The sequence below is a fragment of the Solea senegalensis genome, linkage group LG7 (genome assembly GCF_019176455.1).
Source record: "Solea senegalensis isolate Sse05_10M linkage group LG7, IFAPA_SoseM_1, whole genome shotgun sequence".
Taxonomy (NCBI): domain Eukaryota; kingdom Metazoa; phylum Chordata; class Actinopteri; order Pleuronectiformes; family Soleidae; genus Solea; species Solea senegalensis.
This window is the reverse complement of record NC_058027.1, coordinates 16,627,218-16,650,944: the sequence shown is the minus strand read 5'-3', so window position 1 is coordinate 16,650,944 and position 23,727 is coordinate 16,627,218. Positions and strand designations below refer to the sequence as shown.

At 41.9% G+C, this 23,727-nt stretch overlaps 1 protein-coding gene across 5 annotated transcripts in view; it reads right to left on the bottom strand.

Annotated features, from left to right (window-relative positions):
* cdh8 (cadherin 8) overlaps nt 1-16,740 on the bottom strand; it is an 82,417-nt gene extending 65,677 nt beyond the window's left edge. For 4 of the 5 annotated variants that reach the window (XM_044030600.1, XM_044030601.1, XM_044030603.1 and 1 more), the window contains exons 1-2: nt 16,519-16,740; nt 13,508-14,023 (exon numbers count right to left, since the gene is read on the bottom strand). In XM_044030600.1, the coding sequence (XP_043886535.1) occupies nt 13,508-13,765 (258 nt within the window). In that variant the 5' untranslated portion in view covers nt 13,766-14,023; nt 16,519-16,740. Of the gene's footprint in view, nt 1-3,610; nt 4,936-13,507; nt 14,024-16,518 lie in introns of those variants that run through there. The other variant, XM_044030602.1, reaches the window with a different exon arrangement.
* Nucleotides 16,741-23,727: the final 6,987 nt, after the last annotated feature.

The following is a 23,727-nucleotide window of genomic DNA, read 5'->3' as shown; positions in this document are numbered from 1 at the left end:
CTGTGCAACACGAAACATGATGTCCACTGGAATAAACAAATGTTGAAAACATCTCATCTCGCTTCCACACACTGTACATGCGGGAAGTGCCGATTGAGCCATGTCTGCTTGATTAAAGAAACTACAACCCCCCAGTTCCACAATGTTAAGATAAAGAGTCTTTATCACTAGTCACAACAAACTGTTACATGCAGGTAACAAAAACAGAACATGAATACTCCATCACAATATGGATAATTGCATATATTCCCGCAGTTTGGGCTACATTGCGTAGTGCAGTGAAGTGAGACAGTGAATTTGTATCCTTAACAATGTTGGAATTAATTAAAATGCACAGCCACGAGCCCAGAGTGCAACCACAGGTGGTGGTGAAAGGAGCGCAGTGTGAACAGCCTTGATGAGTGCAAGGCCCCATAACTCATGTCCATTTAGCTGATGAGTTCTAATTTTATTATTGTTATTCTTGTTATTTTTTTGCCACTACTTCAATGAGATGACATTGCTATTTTATGCCACAATTTCCTGTATATCATTGTGTCAATAAGTAATTACTTGCTTGGCAAATAGCTGTGCAAAATGTTCATCGGAGGGTAGAAGATCCATATCAATTGTTCATTTGCATAATGCAAATGACTCAACAGAGGGGAAAAAAAACAACAACTTTGCTGCCATCACTGGCAGTTGGTTACCAGCCCTGCTGCTGGAAAACTGTCTTTACTACAGAGCGACACAGAGGTCTACAGCTTTTTTTTTTGCTGTGAGAAGCAGGAAAACACAATGAAGCTAAAGACTGGTGCAACATTTTTTGTTGCTGTTGTTTTTCAGCTTGTGGTTGAACAAAAAAAAAACAAAAAACATTTGACAAGTGGCATAGAAGTTTGTGAGTTGCCGTCCATTTGTTGCAGCTCAGACATTAGCGAAGGATGAGCTCTCTGCCACTCCATTAGGCTTTCCCCTGATAGAGTAACACCATTCTAACCCCCTGTTTACTTAATATGCAGGATCCGGCCTTGTCTGTTTGTTTCCAATCAACTGATAAGACGAAAGGCCTTTTCTGCGGCCCCTGGAGGATGAAAACCAAACTCCTAATGGTCATTAGTAGCAATTATGTTCCGTAACTGGCACACCCCCCTCTCTGCTTTTGCTGTGTTGGCTGCTTAGGTATGAGTGGATCCAATGTAGTCACTGGGGACCCTGAATCCAGCTCTAAAGTGTCTCAGGATACACTTTAAGCCTCAGCTGAGGCTGACCGTGTTTCTGTTGATGAAAAAGTGTGATTTCCTGGTGCAATTAGAATAACTTGTTTTCCACTCATGTATATTGTACACAATGTAGTGAGTGTTCTTTTTTGTCTGCATTGAAAGCACTGTAAGGCCACACAGCTTTGGTGTAGTGGTTAGCACTCTTGCCTTGGGGATTAGGTAAATTGGACACTCTAAATTGACCATAGGTGTGACTGTGAGAGTGAATGGTTGTTTGTCTCTATGTGTGGTCCTGCGATCAGACTGGTGAACTGTCCAGGGTGTACCCCGCCTATCACCCTATGTCAGCTGAGAATGGCACAGCACCCCACAGCAGAAGCGCTAGATAATGGATGGATGGATGAAAGCATTGTTACAGCTTTGATTGCTTGATGACTGAAATATTTCTGTTCTTCTCTGCTGCGAAAGAATTATAAAACACAGCTCTCCGGATTTACTGTAATTGTGGCATAGTCAAAGGCATCTCGAGGACACGACATGAAGCTATAGTGTAAGTCCATCCATGCGGCAGCACCTCCCAATTAGCTAACTCAGCTCCTTTGCTACAGGATTCAGAAGACGTGTGATTTTTATGCAAAACCACAGAGATCAAACAGCCTTTGCCCTAATCCCTGGAGTCAAACCTGGGTAGTGTGATCCTTATCGACAAATGCTGAGCCCGTGCAGAACACCATCCAATTATGTATGCACAGAGACCTTTTTGACATGCATTCTCCCTCTGCTCTAGTGATGCAACAAAGACAGGAATCCCGCTCCTACTTTTTTATTGAAAATGTTAGCACACATGCTGTGTGCTGAAATCCTCCTCGATCCAATCTGAATTCTAATATATTACAGCACATTCGGGTGTTTTAGCTCTGTTAAATCCCTCCATCCTACTTTCGCCTGCGTGTTGGACTGGGTGTAAGCCCTTTATGAATCCCTGGAGATCATATCTAAGAAGTGGATGAATGGCTGGATAAAAACTATAAGATTACACATATTATTATTATTATTGTTGTTGAGTTAAACCTGCATATAAATGAAACCAACATCACACACTGAGGACTATAAGAATAAAGACACAAGAGTAGTCGCGCTGACGTGCAGGCATGCAGGCACACACTTGCATAGAGGTGACAAGGAAGGCCATTGTCAGAAAACTAATAAAGAGCCAGAGTGCTGCTGTGGTGCGGTAATTACGTATCCCAGAATAATAACACACACACACACACACACACACACACACAATGTATTAAAAATAACTGGGCATCAAGAAAGAAGAAAAGGTCATCAAGACAGATTTAGCACATATTATGTGCACACATGCACCGACGGACATGCATGTGCATATGTGCGTGCGCAGGCCTACAGCCACACAAAAACAGATAATGTCATGTTTTCTTATCTGGCCACTCAATGAGATACGTAGACAATGTGTGTTTGCTCGTGCGCCTGTGTTTATGTGGCTGCCTGTACTGTGTGTGGAGCGAGACACTGATAAACATGCCACATCTTGGCAAGTGGTTATTCAAGCGGGTGCTGGCTCTGTTAACACCGGGAGTGTGCCACAGATTGAGATGCAGGGAAATGAGGACCTGCGTGTCTGTTTCCATCCAGATGGAGGACACAATGGTTTGGGGGTTGGCCCAGGTCATTTCCTGGCCATGGCAAACCATTCAAAGATCTGAGGAGGCATTAAAATACTGCTGCCTCACTGCAGCTGCTCCTCTTCAGCTAAGAGCAACAATGCAGTTTCACGATGCAGATGAAACGCAGAATGTAACAAAAAAAAAATGGCATGGTGCCATTTGGCATAGTGTTCCTCTTCTTGGAGGCTAGAAGTCATCTCATGAGGGGGTTTCCCGCTTAGACACGGCTGGTTGAATTTTTGTTAAATCTAAAGTCTTTTTACTTCTTAGTTCCACTGCTCAGTATCTAAAAATAATTCATTCACATGATAGTATTGTGGACAGTTTGGAGTTTTTCGATTTTGAATTCAGTGCATTATTCAAATTGCATTATTAACTGTGTTCACATTTAATACTTACTTGATAACAGTGACGTGCGGCGAGGTTCATAGCTAGCTGTCCGATTTACAAATAGAAATGAACCCAAAAGAGCACTAGAAACATCATTCGATTGATAACAGATAATGAGTTAATGTTATGCATCTCATATCAGCGTCTTTACACATGACACATGTTTCACTAATATTACATAATAACTGTAAGCTGTAACACCTGCACACTATAACTTGATGGCAAGCTAAAATAACACTGTAAGTTGGACAACAAGTCTACTCATAGTATTATTTGAAAACAAAGGCTATTAATGCAATTGTTAGACACACACACACACACACACACCTCCTTAATCTGTCGTTACTGGGTCTTGTGGGTCTCCTCTCTTCTCCTCCTCCTCCTCATCTGAATCCACCTGAATGTGTCACTCCGACAGCCCCCGGTGGACTCGATAGGACTGCTTCCGCACTCAATGATGATGATGACGCCGTCGCCGACGGCCCTGCACCCGCGGAACTTGTTGTTGTCATTTTGAGCCTTTTTCCCCGAGTTTCGCTGCGCCCCCTTACGCTTTTTATCCATAATTCGTTCGTTCGCTCCAACTCCGCCGTTACGTCTTAACTCAAATAGCAACATTTGATTACCTGGGAAGGAAGGAGGGAGGATACTGAGGAAGGGGAGGGCTCAGAGCTTTCATTGGACGAGCTCAATGTCCTTCAAGAAATTCAACCTGATGGCCAGTTCATGCCTGCTCACAGCGCCCTCTGCCTTGAGTCAGGCGTAACTGTTTGCCTCACCGAGTGACTTTTCACTGCTGTTTCATAACTAGTCTGCGTTAGTTTTATTTTGGATATACAGAATCACAGCGACACATTATTTGCATCGCATACAGGCACTGTTTGTGAGGTATTACCATAGGATAACACCGAGCGGCACAGCAAGGTGCTGCCTCCTGCCTGTATTTGAACGGGACATAATTAATTGTAAATATCTTTTTTTATTACTGGATTCGTACGGAAAAGGGATTTGTAATACATACCAGGTGACATATATTAAAATGTATTATATTTTAGAATCAACTTCTCTTTTTCTTTTCAAGATTGACCTGACCGCACGTCACTGCTCGATAACCACAACACTTTTAAAATTAAGAAGTCTATGAGGCCACCTTCAGCTCCCTTTGACCCCAAACAGGAACAGCTTATGTTTTTTTTTCCATTGACACAGTAATTTATGCGTTCAGACATAATCAATGGTTTTAAGTCTAGGAAAAGCAAGCTACACTTACTCTCACCTACTTCGTGGTCCTCTCTGAAGAGGTCTGCCCCCAAAACACTGGACATCACTGTCTGTAGTGGATGTCTGTGAACCAACTTTTGGCTACCATCACTGAGGAGGTGTGCGGGCAGGTAAGTGCACAGCTAAGCAGACGGCTCAGTGACAGACAGTTACCCCAGCCAGTGGTTAGCTCCGTTTTTTGCCTTTTTCTAAATAAGTATATTGAGTGATCGCTTTTTGACATAAAGAGGATTTCAACAAATTAGTTGTTAGTTGTTATTAGTTGTGGATTTCTCTTTTCCCAAAGTTTACTGACACTGCTTTCGTTCTGATATTTCGACAACATCATCTACATTTATTTATTTATTTATTTATTTATTTCGGTCATGACATTTAGATCACTCATCACACAACAGTGCAGTTCACACAATATACATAACCGAAAGGGAAAGCGGGAGAAGCAAAGCTTAACTAGTCCCGCCCCCATTATCATCATACATTTCATTTCATTTCTCCTGTAGTTACTAATATAATTCCATTGGTGCCAGTGACTCAGCAGGTGTTGTATGTGCCAGAATTGGAACTAGCAGGAATCACTGCCATCAACAAAGTAGATTTCTCCACTTTCTGAGAAGAAGCAAACTATACAGCACAAATATTCCAAAGGTTCTTAATTGGTAATGGTGCATACCAGCAGCTACATACTACGCTTGTATCAACTTACTTTATATATTAAGTATGATGTTCTCAGTAGGGCGCATGGGGGCAAATATCAGCCTTCTGCTGCCATGGGAGCGAGCGTGTGGTGGTATGCCGAAATATTCATCATCAAATGTTGAGCAACGGAACTGCACAGCGCTGCCACAGTCAAATACTTTGATCACGATCTGTTCACACGCCCCTAATATCCAACAGTTCAGCCTTTCATCAAACTCATCTGTTTTTGCATTATACTAACTGGATGTTCTATTATTTAGGAAATAGGAAACTTTTTTTTCCTCCCCCTTTTTACTTGAAGCTCTGCATTTCATTAAAAGACAATAGAGGAGGCCGGGTGTTAGCAAAGGTTTGTTAATATTTTATCAGATAGACCATCAGTGCATGTCCAGTCCACGAGCAGAACAACAAGCCGCGGTGGCCAGGATAAAGGCAATTAACTAGACTTCGGTAACAGACAGCTTCTAGCCTCTAAAAGCTTGTCACATGTTTCTGGCATCCTCCGCTGAGTGTCCCTGAACACCTCATTCTGTTGCCATCGAGAGAGGAGAGAGCAGCTGAGAGAAACACAATATAACGTGCTGTGTCCCTCATTGTGCACATGGCTTGCATACTCCATGGATTCTTTGAGAACAATTTCAACATCCTGCACGCTCAGGCCTGATTCCCATTAAGCATTCATAATTCATCTGGATTTTATATTATAACGTTTTGAATTTTTTATGCACCCCCCCTCTTCTCCACATTAAACCCTCTTTTCTGATCTGACAGGGGGAAAAAAGAAGAAATAATCAAATATTGGAGTAGTAAAAAAAGAGTGTCTCTTTCACATACACAAAGACATGTGTGTCTTTGCTATCCTAGTTGTTACATGCAGTGGTTTTTTTTTTCCCTTGAAGTTAATTCATTTATGAGGCCGAGGCTGGATGTCTCATAAGTTCCTTGGAGAGACAAATACAAGGAAGAGGTGTTATTAGAGAGATACAGGTGTCTCCACAGGTATGCTCTGAGTGTGGGTGTTGCCCAATTATGTACCCACTCTCCTCCCTTGGCTTTTATTTCAGCTTTTTTTGTTCTTCCTGCAGAAGGGATCATTAAACCAAAAGAATTCATTTGTGAGAAAGGTCAATGCCACAGTCTGTTGGCACACAGATACCAGAGTTTGGAACGGTTGCATTGAGAACGAGAGAGAGTGAAACGAGAGAGAGTACCATGCTGAATGGAGCCATTGTTGTTGTTTGACTGTCAACTCAGCGATTGAGGTGAGCACTCAACTGCCTTCTGCTCGGTATAGTGATGATAATTATAATCTTTTAAACCAGTTATAGGAAAAGACACTGATTTTTAAATAAATGTCACATCCACTGTTTACGGAGGCTGCTGTGTTGTTATTATGTTGTTGAAATGGGAGGATGCAAGGAAAGAGTGGAGAAGGAAAGTCAGGAGGCGGAGGAAGAGGATTGAAGACTGTCATCTTTTAAGTGCCAGAAATAGGCACTTGCAGCACTCCCCCTCCATCCAAAACTCTCTCCCCATTGTTTCTTCCTATCCATGCAGCCAAATGCACATACAGTACACTCGCACAATAACAACATCCATTTCTAACAAGATTACTCCAGCAGTCCCAGTTTGGCTGATGGGACGTGCATGGGAGCAGAGGCACAGGGATAAGCCGCCTGCAGCTGCGTGCAGCATTTCATATATACACTAGGAGAGGAGCCGCCCAGGGAGTTGAGCCAAACACTGAGCCCACAAGAGCACACTGGCACAAGGAAACTGGAATCTTCGCTTTGCTGCTGCTGCTGCTGTGGCTTGTGCCTTCAACCACGACATAAGAGGCAAGCGCAAATTAGCAGGTTTCAGATAATCCTAATCTTTTGATTTGAATAATCAGATTTGAACAACTGTAACCTCATTCACTGGTTGGCCAGCGTGTTTGACTGAAAAACATGCCACAGACTCAGTAAGTAAGACGAAATGCCCGACACCAGGCTCTTTAATTTTACCTTCATTTTGTCATCAATTACAGCCTGCTGAAATTGTGATTACACATGAGCCGGGGTTTTGTCTGAGAAATCAACAATCATCTAAATGTCAGCGTAGCACAAAAGCCAAGGGGATTACGCCTGTGCATGCGTCGCTCGGTGCTGTGAAAAATGTATCATCCAAACAAAGAGTACTCCCTTATTTAAAAAAAAAAAAACACACTACACTAATCTAGCCAAAGTAGCACACAAGCCATGCTTTTGAGGTGAGCTGCTTTAATTCCTATAAATTAGTTAGAGCAAAGTTCAAGGCAGAGTGCCAGAAAATTTAGCCTGCTAAGCGCTCTACCTCCGCACATCCAGCCCAGGCCAACCCAGGGAGCACGAGGGCAGGCAGAGGAGAGGGGGAGGAGGAAGGAAAGCAGTTTAGAGGAAGAGAGGAGAGTTCGACTTAATGATTTGCACTCTAAGACTTTGACACCACTGACTGACAAACACTGACATGGGAAAGAGGTAATCTTGGCGATGCAGTCCAAGGTGAAACCACAAATGGGCCATTTGCTCTGAATTACCACTGATGTAGAAGCTCAGGAAAGCAGGCCCCCATGTGAGCTATTCACTGTACAACATGGATTTAATGATTCTGAGCCACAGATGTGAGTGATGGCAGCAAGCTTGTTATTTTGCTCAGGGACTCTGAAGCCGTGTGAATGGATGTGCTTTCCTGTTAAATTATTATTGCAGCTGATGCATGTACACAGGAGAGCTTACAGGGATGGCGGACGAGACGCATCATGTGCCTCCTTATGATTCACTGAACACAGAACAGAAACATGATTTCATCTCCCTCATGAAAATACACTATGTGATTTAGTGCAGGGCCGTCGCTGGGTAAGACGGGGGCTTGTAATCTGCCTCGTGTTCAGAAGTGATTTAAACCACGTAAAGAAAGAAATAGAATGAGCAATATCTGACAATTGACACATCTGCCAATGGCAAACTGTCGGTGTTCACTGCATTAAAGTGTCACTGACAGAGCGGTTAAAAAAATACCTGGCAATAACACTTAGGATACGTGCAACGCCAATGCATTTGCTGGAAAAGTAATAATGTCAGTGAGGTGGTAACCTGTAAATATGAAATACCACAGATGTGAGACTGCAATTTCTACTTATAACACAGATACTGCACTTTAGTGAGGAATCTTTCACAAATATGGCCATGCTGACACCCCCGCAAATGTTTGCAAAGATTCACCCGCTATAAACCCTCGTGGATATGCTGTATTTACTGTTGCCCATATAGCCCTCGTGTCTAAATATGCTCCATCCATGGCTGTGTCTGCTCATCTCAATCTGATCCGCAACACTCCCATGTGGACCGTGCTGTATGACACACGCACGCACGCACACACACACACACACACACACATAACACAGTTTGTTAATGGGAACCGGGATGACAACACAAATCCGTAGACAACCTGTCAAGCTCTTCGAGGGCAGCACTAATGTGATCTCACAGCTCTATCAGAGCCACTGCTGGGCCCAGTGTTTTATTGCAGACCGGGAGGGACAGACACAGGAAGAGATTGGAAAGGAGGAGGGAGAGTGTGACCATGGCCCATTGATATAATGGCCCTGCCGGCATCAGTGATATACTGTACAGGTAAGCCTTAGGGGAAGAGAGGAACGCAGTAACAGAGCAGGAAAGGGTGGGGGAAGAAGCAGAGGACAAAGAAGCGTTAGTGTGTGTTTCTTTTTTTCTTCTTCTAAATTACACAAGAGGAGGGAATGGAGATCTAAGGGCCGAGAGACAGAGGAGCTGCTGCTGCTCGACTGCAGCTCAATATGGATGTTTGTGGTGCTGCCTGAAGAGGGATTACAGAGCTGTATTCCAGGAGATGCTGTGGGTGTGAGAAACCAAACGGATTGAAATTGGGTCCAGCAAACTTTGATGGGCCTTTCCTTTCCTGAATTTAATGACAGCCTTTTTTCCTCTTGCATATGGGCACGGGAACCCGCGTCTGACATCCGCTACATTTGAGAATTTATTATACCCAAGCCAATTCTTCTAATTTGTGTGTCATAATGGCTATCAATCACAGGCAGTAATTCGGCTAATAATCTCGTTAACTCCCACTCCTCGTCCATCAATCAAAAATCAAGTCCTATATCTGCTCAATTCCTGGAGCTGGAGAGTATGCAGATTAAGCTTGGGGATCCTCGCTAATCAGAGGATACGTTAGCATGACTCAGTCAAGAGGGGGATCAGCCTTTGATGTGCTGTAAACCAGCAACAGTGGGTTGTTCTGGCAGGACTAGGGAGTCTCACCCATTCATGACTAAACCTCTCCTTAGCTGTGCCTTGCATCGCTACAGCCAAACTCTGGGAGAAATTTTAACAGCGTCATCGTAATATACCCCATCAGCCTTGGAGGCGAGCTTACATGGGCCCAAGAGTCACTCTCTCCATAATCACCCCATCACAGGGAGAGCTGGAGAGGTGGAAAGGTGGAGGTAGGGAACAGAGACAGAGAAAGGCAATCCAGCTGAGCAGAAGCAGCTTGCATCAGTATTTATAGACCGATGTCCCACATCTTGTACTTGCAGTCTAAAGTGTAGAAAGAGATAAAAGCAGCGAAAAGGTCTGAAGTGATTTGGGAAAATCATCTCAGATAAAAGCTGATGTTCGCAGGTCCAGATCAAAAAAAAAAAAAGAAGGAAAAAAAATAAAATTCTCATCATAGCAAGCTGTGATGTTTTCACAAACACCATTCAGTAGTTAAATATAGTAGAGGTTCCTCATGCGATGACTACACTGAACCAGGGAAGATAAACTGATCTCTCTACCTGTAAAGAAAAAGCTGAAAGACGGATTGAAGCATTTGAGGCAGTAGAAAAATGTATGTGTGTATGAAGACATTATTCATATTGCGAAAAGACCTTCTCTGCTAGCGAAAAAACCCTGCAGACTTACATTACATCACCTATCAGATATGATGGAGCCCATTCTTGTTCGGAATCCTGTCAAACAGCTTGTTTAGAGGAATGAAGCTTTGTATTCTTCCTTAAGCACATTATTTTTCCTCCAGCGAACATATCTATTGTCTTTTCTGAATCAATAATCAAAGCCTTTTTTCTCTGCGTGTCACTGTCACTTCTTTGCAATCTTGCAGTTCAGCCTGAATTGATGAATATTAATGGTTGATTATCAATTCCCTCTGTGGAAAAAACGCATACGAAGCTGTGGCAGATTAAAGTGTTTGGCAATGGGATGAGGGATCAGTCAATTTACCACATCTGCATTACAATGCAAAGGACTTCATTCCATTCAATCCATCATTATTACACATCATATGCAAACTGATGTGAGGGAGGTAAAGGAGTGTGGAAAAGTCACGTCCAAGGCAGTGAGATATTTCTTCACTAACTGTCACCAGTCTGTCTCGCTCTACAAAGAAAACACATTCGGATTTCTCTTTGGTGCAAAAACAACAATTTGTTCACTGTCTGTCTTTTGTTCTGAGGCAATGTTTTGTCTTTAATGGCCTGATTTAAATGAGTTGCTGTTTGAATAATTGAAATGACTTTGATGGAAAATGCAAAACTTTTCGGGAAACACAGCTGACATCGCAGAAAGTTAAGAAAAGAGATTCCAGTCACTTTAGGTCTAGAACTCATTTAATTTGAAAACTTGGGCCACACGTTTTCCATTACAGTCGTGTAATGGCAGCTCAAGAGCTGCTTTACCTACAATTACCCTCTCCTTGCCTTGCCTTGCAGTGGCCTGCATGAGAGTCTTGACCTGCTCGAGTGCCGTATCCCACTAGTGAACAATGGGAAAACATGCATCACCTACATCTGTGTGAGTCTCTGTGAACGATATGCTCCAGCCTATCTACCTTCACAATTGCTAATTAGTGGTTATTTCTGAACCGTCTCTGGCTCATGATGAGTAATCCTAAAATCCCTTCCAACACAATGTTCATTCTGAGCTACAGCTGAGCAACAAGCTTTCACAGCTGTCTCCTCTGCTTCACTTTAACAGGTACCGCATGCCTGCCTCCCCGGGACTGACGGGGGCTGACGAACACAACACTCAATGAATCACAATGTCACGAAACAATGTGCAGAACAAGAACAGCAAAAGGGAAGGGTGCTGTCACGACTTGTGGTCATCCTTCTCACTCTTCCCCACCTCTTCCTTCCTTCCCTCACCCTCCTTCCTCCCGCTTTCCGACATTTATGCTAATAGTCTGCTGAGAGAGAACACTGAGAATGGCGCACCGTAAAAAATCAATGGCACAATCTCTCTCTGTCCCTTTCATTAACACTATCTCTCACTCAAAGTCCCAGTGTTGGTGTAGTTGAGGGGAGCCCGGTCAGTGACACAGATTGGGGACACAAGTATAATAAACCTCAGAGGGCACCCGCAATAAAAAATAAATAAAACTATGGGATGGACAGATTCCAGTTTTGGCCCGACCTTCCTTGACTATCAGCCCACAACCACAGATGCATGCGGCCTCACACAGAAGAGGAATATAGACAGAGATCTGTTTGACCCATTTTAATCACACCTCCCACCCATTTGATTCATTTCTTAATTAAGTATGAGAAACACGGAGAAAGGAGAAAAAAAAATAGACAGAGAGACTGACAGGATGAACAATTTATATTCTTACAACCAATACAGTCCCATCTTGGTTTAACATAGGACTTATCTTAGCTCTGCCAGGCATACTCATGAGCACTTAACCTTGCAGTGAACACAACCCATCATCATCACCTCACAAAAGGCTAGCCGCATTTGTCTCACCCATTGCTGCCTGCTTAACACCACCCTGCTTCCGAAACCTCATATTGTCCTTCAACGGAAAAGCGCTTGCACCTATTACTGACCCAGAATCCATTCTCAAGTTTGCTGCAGAATAGTTCCTTCATGAATGAGAACAGCTTGAGTCTGTGCCACCAATTGTCTGTTGACAGTCTGCAGAACACTCCATGCTCCAGCCAGAGGCACACAGCACATTTAGAGCAAAGGTGCAAAACTCCAAACTCCATTGTCAGTGTGCGCCGACTCTTTCGCTTGCCTTACGACTGTGAAGCATTAATTCTCCATTCATCAAAACGTTGTCTTCTTATTTTTAAGGAAGGTTAAATATAAATATGAATAAATTACAGTGTGGCTGTCAAATCATTAAAGCTCAGTATCTCACACCTGCAATCTAACCTTCAAATACCAAGCTCAAATCTGGTCATTGTGGCCCTTGTGAGTGTTTGTTCCAGCATTCTGATGAGCAGCCAAATCTTGCAGAGATTGACTCACTCGAAAAAAATATGTATCACCTAACAGCATTTTTGTGTTTGTATGGTATTTAGAAAACACACGTGAAACTCCCACATGGTGGCACATGCTTAAGTAAGAGACAGGGGACAAAGAAGAATAAGTAGTGATGTTTAAAATATAAACTTGGCCACAAGTAGATTATGTTTCTTGTGGAATAAAAAATCTTGCCTTTTTTCCAAGTGCTGACAGGTGAATTGAAAAAACAACAACAATGGTATTGTGTCTCATACCCACCAATTATCAAATATTAGGCACCAAAACATTGTTTGCAAAACCTCTTAGTGAACAAGCTCAAATATTGTGCTTGATGGCCTGCATTCCTGTCCATGCCAGAGCGGCTGGGTGATATTCTAGAGGGAGGGAGGTGAACATTGCTGCCATGCTGACTCTCCCCAGGTGAGTCCCAGCAATGAGCTGTGAACAACCTGCTTTGGCCGGGCTGGTCATCAGCCTTCCCGTCCCCAGAAACCTGCCTGACACTTCCACTCCGGCCAGGGAGCAGGTGGCCCACAGCCGCAGAATTAGAGCCGCGATGGTCAGCCCTATCTTACACTAAGTCATGCCTATGTGAGAAGAAAAGGATGAGGGAGTGTTTGCTGTCGGAAATCTGCATTTTGTTTAAAAAAGAACTTGGACATCCAAAACAGGAAAACGTGTCACTGTCTATATTTGTAGCAAGTTTAATTGTTTCTCCCCCCACGCACACACATACACACGCACACACACACACACAAAGAAACACACATAACTTGCCTTTCTCTTGTTCCCATATCTCCGTTTCCCCTTGACAACCAAAACCCTCCCACTGCCCATGGGAAGAAAAAAAAATGGTGGGAGCATTCAAATGGCCGAATTAATGTTTCCACATGATAAGCGAGCTTAATATAATGCTGACAATCACAGCACTCACCCTGCCAACCAGAATTGGATCGGGTCCAGAGAATTCCTCCAACACAAACATTTGATTCCAAACCCATCCTCTCTTGGCACGGCTCAGTAATCTTTGTCCTTCGCCAAGACGGCTCGCCACTGCTGCGGACCCACCAGCTTGTATACTTTTGGACTGGCCAATGATAAGAGTCGTAGACACACAGGGAACACACGTAATCCACAGCAGCAGCAAGGACATCCACAGATCCATGAGCATCTCCTCGGACCACTTTGGCATGCTGCCGTTGTATGATTTGTTTGTTTGTTTATTTGCTTTATGAGACTCTTCTCTCTCACTCTCTGTCTCACCCCCTCCTGAATTAAGATCAACAGCTCCTCAGATAACAAGAAAAGGTTACTTGTGTCCTCTTTGAATGGCAGAGCTTGCATTCATGGTGTGATAAAGGTCACTTGCATGGTATGCCTCCATAGCGTTTGGTTAGGGGGCTGAGGCGCTCAGCGCAGCATCCATTTGGTGTTATTCCGAGAGGGAGACCTGTAAAAGAGCAATCACAATTTGTTAGTTGGTTTTTAAAGTCCTGTAAGGGTTTGTCAGGAGAGGGGGAAAAGGCAAAATAAAACATTTAAAACCAATCAGACAAGACAAACAGAAAAACTAAAATATAATTAGATAAAAAAGGGATTTTTAAAAAGCAAGACATGAAATCTTGTTTTAGGAAAATAAGTCAAGATGTCAAATGAGCTGTAGCCATAATGGAAGTGAAATTATAATGGTAAAGGTCAAAGGTCAGAGAACAAACCAAGGAGCTGAAAGCACTGTATCCAGGAAGAATGTGTTAAAATGATGATCAATGCCAGACTGTTGGATTGAGACGATGATTTGACCATGAACATGTGCCAAGAACATGCTGACCTTAAAGCATTGGGGAGTATCAGCTGTTTAATCACGAACATAGGGAAACATTAGTGCAAAAATAATTCCAAATCACACACACACACACCCTACATACACAAAGTAATGCCATACACACATGGTTGCACTCTCATTGAGGGACACGCGGGTTGAACTACAAAAGTGTGTTCACATTTGAGCTCAGGAGAGAACATTTGACTTTTGCTCCACTGCTGTGTAACATGTAAATTGTAAATACAGCTTTTGCTTCGCTTAGGCTGTAAATACTTCACATCTGTCTGCACTGTCAATGATTTTCCCCAGAACACCGTGGCCCCTGATTACACTCCGCTTTTATTTATTATCCTCCTCAAGATGAAGAAGAAATGGGCATGTCTGTAGTCTGAGGCTATTCAGCCCACAACATCAGATTGCCTTGGTCTAATCTGTTGTTCTCTGGATTATACTGGAAAGATGTTGAACAATTACATCTTCTTTATTATTAATATTGTTGACAGTGTGGTTTGAATGAAATATCTTGTTACAATCGTCACGCGTACATGCATATATACATGCAAGCAATAATGTCAGCTTCAAAACGACAGGCTGCTTGTAGGTGCCCTCTACAATGTCAACAGTGCTGCAGCTCACTGATACAGTGATCCTGAGGAGACAATTTTTGAAAAGGTGTTCATTAAATCAAAAATGTCATATTATGTTATGTTGCATATATTGGCATTGCATTTAAATAATATATCATCAAAAATAAATAACCAAATGAAATAAGACTGAGTGAACCTTTATTAAAAAAAACAAAAAAAAAACACTTCCTTCTCATCAGCTCGGTAGTTTCAGTGTACAACACGCAATAATATGCATTGTTCACAGTGCACAAACACAAAGGCAACAAAATACATAAATTAAAATAATTAATAAAAAAAAAAAAAACAGACGTAAGAGCGTGGCTTTGAGTTGTCAACTAAAAGCTAATGCAGCTGGACAGTGGTTTGCTTTCAGCACGTGTTCAGTGTTAGTTCTGAGAACTTTTCCACCACGCGCACTGTGGCCATAAGCAGTGTGAAGTATTACATTGTTCCAGCATTGCAATTCCAAGGACAATAAGCTGAAACGCATTCCACCTGAAGGCAGCTGCTACATCATAAAGTGCGGAGAGATCCGAGTAACCGTGCCACTCTCCAACTCTGGGCAACGACCTGAGGACTTTAACGATATTAACAAAAAAAAAAATATAAAAATAAAAAAATAAATATATATATATATATATATATATATATATGTATATGTATACAGTATATACATAAAGATATATGTGTGTGTGTACATATCTTTATGCATATAAGTAAAATTGCATAAGAAGGAATTATAAACCTATTGAAATTAAAAAAAAAAAAAAAATGAAAAAATGTTAAAACCCAGCACTGGCACGAAATTGTGATATTTCTCTCCCGCTTTTCGGTGCATTATTAAGTCACAGCTGTGCGTAAGCAAGCGCTTTCAGCACCACAGAGGGAAGGACAGCTCCTCAGCAGAGGCAGCCCGCGCAAACGTCTCAACAGAAAACCGAGCGCTGTCAGCGGAGGAGCTGTCCAAGGTTACTGGAGCAATTCGTTTTGTTTTTTCTTGTAAAATCATGAACGGTTCCGCAAACTTTAAGACCGCCACTCGTCATTCTACACTTCTGCCGATACAGTAACCCAAAATGTGTGTTATCTGCGAAGTTTCTTTTTTTTTCTTTTTTTACACCCTGTAAAGTCAGTCAGTCCATCTCGGTGCATTTACCTGTGGCACAAGAGCGCATAAGCAATGCAACTGACAGAAAACCTACCCTATTAAATGTATACATAGGCTGATGTGCGGGACTTACAGCGCTGACAGAGCCCAGAGAAATGTGAATAAAGGAGGCAGCTTAAGTTGCAGACCTTTCGGGTATAGACCGTGCCGCTCCAAATAATATACGCTCTGGCAAACGCGCCGGAGAAGATGCACTTTAGCCCCGCGACAGAAAAAGAGGGTAAACCCTGTCCCTCTCCTCGCCATACAGCTTTAACAGTAAAGCTGTACAAACCTAACAGTAAAATCTGTTAGGTTTGTATATTATAATGGTGGGCTACACTTACTCGTGAGACTTGCATCCTTCTCCTCTGCTGCATCATTTCACCATTTTTCCCTCCTTCAAAATACGCAAAAAAAAAAAAAAGTCCACCGGCTTTCATTCGAGGCGACAGAAAAATGTGCCAAAGGCGAGAGGCTAGAAATCCTTCCTGCAATATGTCAAGACGGAGTGACAGTGTGTGAGGTTTCAGGTGGGAGCTCCGACAGGCTTGCTGGCTGACTGGAAAAGTGAGGAGGAGATGGAGGAGAGATGCGCGGTGGCGAAAAGAGCCTCCCCTCCACTGCGCTCACATGGTTTGATGTGCGCGGCTCAACAGGCGCACACATGAATGCGCGCTGCTCCACACCGAAACGGACACGCAGAGGTTATTGTTTCACATCGCTATCGCTGTAGATATGACAAAGGTGAGTGCAGGTAAAAAAATAAATCTCATGTGTGCTGTAGTTTTTTTTTTTTATTTATTATTTTCTTTTTTACTCTAACTCTTCTCTTTGTTGAGGAAAACTCAGTGGTTGGTCTGCACTTCTCTCGATTATAGGTGAGATGAAATTGTATCGGCCGGGAAAGCTCATTTACCTGTCATTTGATATGGTTAAGCAAGAAACAGATACTCACACACACGCACTGCGCACTGTTGGCACGTTGGAATACAAAAAAAAACCCATCCAGGCGTCCTCCCTCTCCCTCATACACAGACACCTGTGGTTTATTTGATTTATATTCTTGATATATGAACGCATAGGAGAGGAACCACTGTGACAGAAATGACAAGTAGCTGGGGAAAAAGTTACACAGGTCGTATTAAGGCAGTTAGTGAAAAGGTCATGTTCATCAATCCACAGATGAAATGTGAGTGTGCATGTGTCTGTTGCAAGTGCAGGAAGATTGTATGAGTGACAGCAGACAGGGGAAACCCATGCTGTCCTCCGCGGAGAGAGCCCTCTAGTGTTTGTGTAGCTCGTTGGCAGCAGCAAGGCAGGCAGAGGCCTTTGGGGAGCAGCACTTATCAGCAGAGGATGATCAGCATTCTGGCTGACACACACACACACACACACACATACAGAGGTTAGCACAGCTATTCATCTTAGGACATTGCATTGAGTTCAATTGATTTGGAAAACATAAACATAACCTTATCCCTAACCTAAAACATAACCAGGTAACACCTAATCCTAACTTTAACCCAACCACATTAGCCCTAAACTTGACCAGTTCCTCAGAACTGGTCAAATCCTCAGGTTGTCATTAAACTCATTAGGACAAGGTTTGGTTCCTTGTGATGATTACAGGTCCAAACAAGGCCAGTGACATCAACAAGGTCCTAATAAGGTAGAAGTGCACATATACACACATTTATGAATCATTTAAGCATTGAAGTCGGCCTCCCCCAGTCTTTGTTCCAGTGATGTCACTCTCACACCACCTCATGTACAAAGCATACAGTAATTAGTCCTGGTTGAAGAGTGACAGTTTGATTAAGAGCATGTTGTTCCCACCTTCCCACCTTAAAACAACACAACTTCAGGCATTTGCCTGGTTGAAGCCTTTTGACCCGGGCGTCAGAGATCCCAATTAGCAAAAACATTTAGTCTGCCATTATTTATTCCTGCACCATTTATATTCCTCCCACACTGACTTTGATACTGCAGCTGTGTTTCAGATGGGAATTCTCCAATCATCTTTCTTAAAAGCTTCTGCTGCATAATACATTAGCCTGTAAATGTTGAGTTTCTCCTGCTCAGTATGAATGATCATTTCATTGAAGGTTTGGGAACGTGTGGACAGAGTTAAATCTATAAAAACAAACTCCTCACGGAGCACCGGAGTTAATTCAATGCTATTTCACATTAAATTAAACAGACAAAAAAAATGCATGACAGTAAGCGATATTGTTGGCATGGCATAATTACGCTTTAGATCCAGTCTAATGTCGCTCACTCTGTCTCACAGATATGCATTACAACGATGTGTCAAAGTAACAGCAGCAGAATTCACGCTTTATACAATAGCCACCGTTCTAATTCATGCTGTTCTCTTTTAAATGTATGGGATAAAAGCAGCATTATCGGGTAACTCTGAAAATATCAAATCATTTAGAATCAAATACATTTCGGTGAGAGGAGCTATGTTTGAATGAGAACTTTCCAGCTTTAAATTAGTGATTTATTTCACTGCCATGGCCCCTGCCAGTGTTCAAATATCAGATGGCTTTGTAAAAGGCAAAGTAAGTGAAGGGGAAATGGTCTTGAGAACCCATGCATCCTCAATCGATCATTAGTTACTGCTTTGTCAGTGGTATTAATCACAGAGTGAGCACCACGGACACCTCTGAAGCTCCAATGAGCACCACCACCACAGGGACTGTTACATGTGGAGATTTCACTGCCTGCTTTTTCGATTTTTTTGTATGTTATTTGTCTGCTGTCCAATCATTTGAAGCACAAACCTGCGGATATTCACGCTGGGATATTCTCAGGTCTTTGAGTAAAAATCCTCAAAGGCGCATTTATGTAAATAACCCCACCAACGTGGCCCCTGTGCCCTAATTTGGCAAAAAGCAGTCTGCCTTGAAAGTATCACAGTCTAAACAAGCGTAAACTGCTTTTAGCTCAGTGTTCCGTCATTAGTTTTCTTTTCGTGTCCTTCATTGCTGTCCTCACTGGTGAACCCCTACTCCCCGCTGTACGACCACTAGCTTAATCTTTCCAAGTAGACTCAGTGCATGACTCAAGATCATCTCTGCTTGTATTATACGAACTGTGAGGGGGGAAAAAATGCAGCAAGATTATTATCGATATTATCAGCTGACAGTCTGAAACACATTCACTTGGTCCATGACAAAAATAAATGAATAACTTATACGATATAGTGTCTCATCATCTCTGTGTCATATTACAACATTGTCTTATTAGCAGAAAGTTGGTGCTGGGCTAGGACTGCAAATGTGTTTGTTTCCCAATACTAATTCTCATTTCAGAGACTAGAATGAACACAAAAACCTTTCGTCTCTGCAGTTCTTATATGATAAACTACCAAAAAAAGTCAAGTCTATTTTTTCAATGGTAACTACATTCTGTCAGTGACCAAGAATGTCGTCTCAACTTTGGCTAATTTCCTGACTGCTTTCAGCATTCCTCTCAATCTTCATCACATGTTCCTCATGGAGCAGTTCGGGGTGTACGGAGAAGGTGAGCGGCTGTCAAACAAAGGACCCACGGGCCAGAACCAGCCCACCACATGGTGAAAATTCCACATTAGAATGTAATCATAATGTGAAATACTATATTGTTCAGTTCCAGATACCTTTGACCAAATATTATGTGCCTTTGTAGATCCACTATAATCTGTATGTTGTAATGCACATGTGTAAATGGTAAATTTAGGCATAATATTGTTGAAATTGCACCAGTTTTTCTCAAGAAATGTCAGGGTGTTCATCAAAGAATGTACTTCATTAAATGTGAAACAAAGGAAAACATTGGGATTTTTTGTTGTTTATAGGTCATTGTGCTATTATTTCAGTGGTACAGCCCATTTTAGATCAAACTGTGGTGTGTTTGGCCCCTGAACTAAACTAACTAACTAAAATAGGGTGGAGTTGTGGCTCCTGATTGGATAAGTAAAGTTTTTGAGCAGCTTTTTCCCATTCAGCCTTTAAATCCACTTAATGTATGCAGTGGATGTGTTGAAAAATGTGTAGAGTAGTTGTGTGCAGATTTAGGCTGTAACCGTATCTAAAATATCCATTGCTAAAGAAAGTTTGTTATTGCAGTTCTGATGGGACTGCTGGCACAGATGCTGCCGATGACGAGGAGACTGAAACTAATCAGAACGTTACAAAGTAGTTTTGGTGGTATGATGGTGCAGGAGATAAAGGTGGAAGATGTTTGTGACAAGAAGTTCTCTTTTCACCCCCTTTTCTCCTGAACTTATCCCCTTGTCTTGTTCGCCTATCAGTAAAATGCTTCACAAACTAAGTGTGGCCCTCTACATCTGACAATATTACGTTAACAGTAACAGAGGAACCAGACTGGTTCCCTCGTTTTGCTCCTTCAAAACCATAGTGACTGTATTCAGGCAGGTTTTTTAAAAATAAATAAATAAATAAATAAATAAATAAAATGTTGAGCGCTGCTGTGAATGGTTGAAATGTCAAAAATGTGCAAATCACTTCTCACCTCTTTCGAATCATAAAACACATTTAAAAGTGGCTAAGGCATTTTGGGTGATGTCTGTGTGTGAGCGTGCTTATTGTGCATACTTATAAGTACAGCATGTGGCACATTGGCATTCCTTAAAGTCACACTTTAATTGGTTGCAGATTAAAGTTAATTGATTTTGCTGATAGTCTTAATCGCCTGAAGATAATTAAGTGCAGTGCTGAGAATTCTGATATGTTGACATTTTGAGAATGAACTACCTGTAACATGTGGGTACAACATAACATTAAATAACTTCTTAATCATGCAAATTGAAAAACATGGCAGATTTAATTATCACCGGTCGAGTCATTGGGCCTCATTAATTACATTTGGCTTATTTATTCACATTCACATATCTATTCCACTTACTTCCCAATTATGCAGGAAAGTCCTCAGACCCCCGCTGATATAACAAGCAGTAATTCCAGTCCTGCTTCCTTAAGGTATGCGTGTAATAAGACACTGATGGAATGCAGGAATAAATGAGTATCCAGGTTTTAAAGACTTGCAGCAACACTCCAGCATCAGAAATGATTATGAGACGTTCTGATGACTTGTTTCTTTTCAGGAGACTGTATATTCAGTCTTGAAGGAATGATTTTAACGCACGTCTTTAGCGACACAATTACTAATTAAATCAACCCCCTGTTCACTCACAACTATTAAAATATATATATCTGCTTCATTAAAAATGGAAATTGACTGGCCAGTAGAGAATAGTTGCTATTTGTGTCTATAGAACTGAGTGAAACACACGTTTTTTTATCGTGAAAACAAGGTGGATCAGCAGATGTTGAATTAGGTTATCTCGAGCATTAATTATCTGAACTAATTAGTGGGAGATATTCAAATTACATTTGTTTCTTTAGATGAGTAGCAAAAACAGCTGTGATATGAGGGATCAAGTCTGGCTGCTGCCCAAAGTTAAAACAATCATAAAAAGAAAAGTCGTTATTTTTCTGCAAAAATCACGCCCCAGTGTCCAAGAGTATAACATAGTGAAAGAAAGGCTGAAAGGGTGCTGATATAATTACAGATGGTGTTGTTTCTCTATGGCCATTACCCTTTGCAATCACTTTCATCATCATAATTACCGGTTTTAAGTCAAGACGTTGTCTATTTCAGCTTTAAAGAACCATCTAATAGGAACTGAGCCCTCTGATCTCTACTTTTTCTGAAAACATCAGCAAACACGTCACAATGTTTGAACTCTGAGCCACTGGAAAATGACCAGGTCCAAGGTCATGTAGGGCAACCCATGGCCAAGTGGGAAAGGAACTTGGCTTGTAATTGGAGGGTGTCTGGTTTGACTCCCCCACCAGGTGAAAAAGAAAAAAAACAAAAAGAGCTGAGTGCTGCTCAGTGGCTGCCCGCTGCTTTATTTATGTGTGCCACAAGAGGGCGACATGCTTGTATCGTCTTCTCATAAACGTAGCGAACACATCGTTTGCTACCTTATTATGTATATTATAAATATTGAAAAAGAGACTTACTTTTAATACCAATGACATATCCATTCTTCAGGGACAAGAATGTCCATAGAAGTAATCTTCCTTCCTTCCTTCCAGCACAGGAGCCTCAACCTCACCTGAACTGGGGGCCAATGAGCATCTATTTTGGTCAGAATATCAATGGAACAAAACATAGTCCAGAATTAAAAAAAAAAATGTCTAAAAATCTATAAATAACAAAAACAGACAGAAAATAAATAAAAAAATGTGATATATAATTATGTTTTGACAACTGTAATAAATAAAACACTAAACTTGTTGTTGATGTCAATCGCAAACAAACATATTAGTATCTGTCCGTCCCTTTATCCTCAAGTGCACATGAAGTTTTGAGTGTAACTTTGATGTGACTCCTGCAGGATGTATGGGGTCATTGTAGGTTTACACTTTTATTTCATTTTACACCAAACCTCACCTTTATCTGATTTAAAAAACCAGGGCAAGTACTTTTTTTTTCCCTCAGTATCAGCTCAGACAGATGGAAGCCTCAGTCTCTCTGAGCTTATTGAACGTCACAGCTGCTGTGTTACCTGCTGCAGGTTAAGCAGTTGCCACTGCGTCAGCAGCAGTGTGTGTTTAAAAAATGCTCATATTTTGATCTGGTTCAGATTTAAAGATGACGTTTGTTCATCTTTATTTCTGAGAAGCATGTATTCCATGTACCACACTCATTTTCTTTTTCACTTGGTGTGAGATGAGCTTTACTTTGTCAGTTGCCCCGACACTGCCATGCTGTGTCTGCATAATAAGCCACATGAGACAATGTAGTACTCTGATTGGTTTCATCAGATGTCGAGTGGGACTGGTCATACCCGTGAGTAAACTGAGACAAGCCTGTGCTCTGTTTGTCACTCCTTCTCCCCTGTAAACCTTGTTGGCAGTTGTGCCTCGGCCACACACACACACACACACACACACACACCACGTTTACAAGGAAGAGGAGGTAGTGGGCCAGTTTCCACAGTAACTTGACATTACTAAGTGGCGGACAGCGTGAAATTGGGGATGACTGGAGACTGAAGCAGAGCAGAACAGTCCAACTGAGTGACCAACATGACCATTCTTATAGAGCCTCTACTATTGGAAAAAAAAAAGAAAAAAGTAACCAGTTGTTCAAAAAGTCTAATGGATGGGAGCCGTTTCACTGGTTTAACTGTTAAAAATGAATGACATGCCTTTGTCCCACCACATGACACCAGATGAGTCAAACGTAACCCACAGAGGAGGAGTCAGGAAGAGGGATGGACACGGTCTTGACACTGGTTCCCAATCATCTTTATCTTCATTGAATAATAGCCCAGTTTTCAGATACAGTGTGCTCACATTTTCCTAGGATCGATGTCTATGACAATGGTTGGTGATAATGTAGTCTATGTTCATCCATTACCTTTGAGGGCTGTGAAAGGAGCTTGAGACAATCATCACTGAGTAGGAGTCTGATCACACCGTGGACCAACGTTCACACTCACATTACCACTTACAGTCCGTTTAGAGTATTCA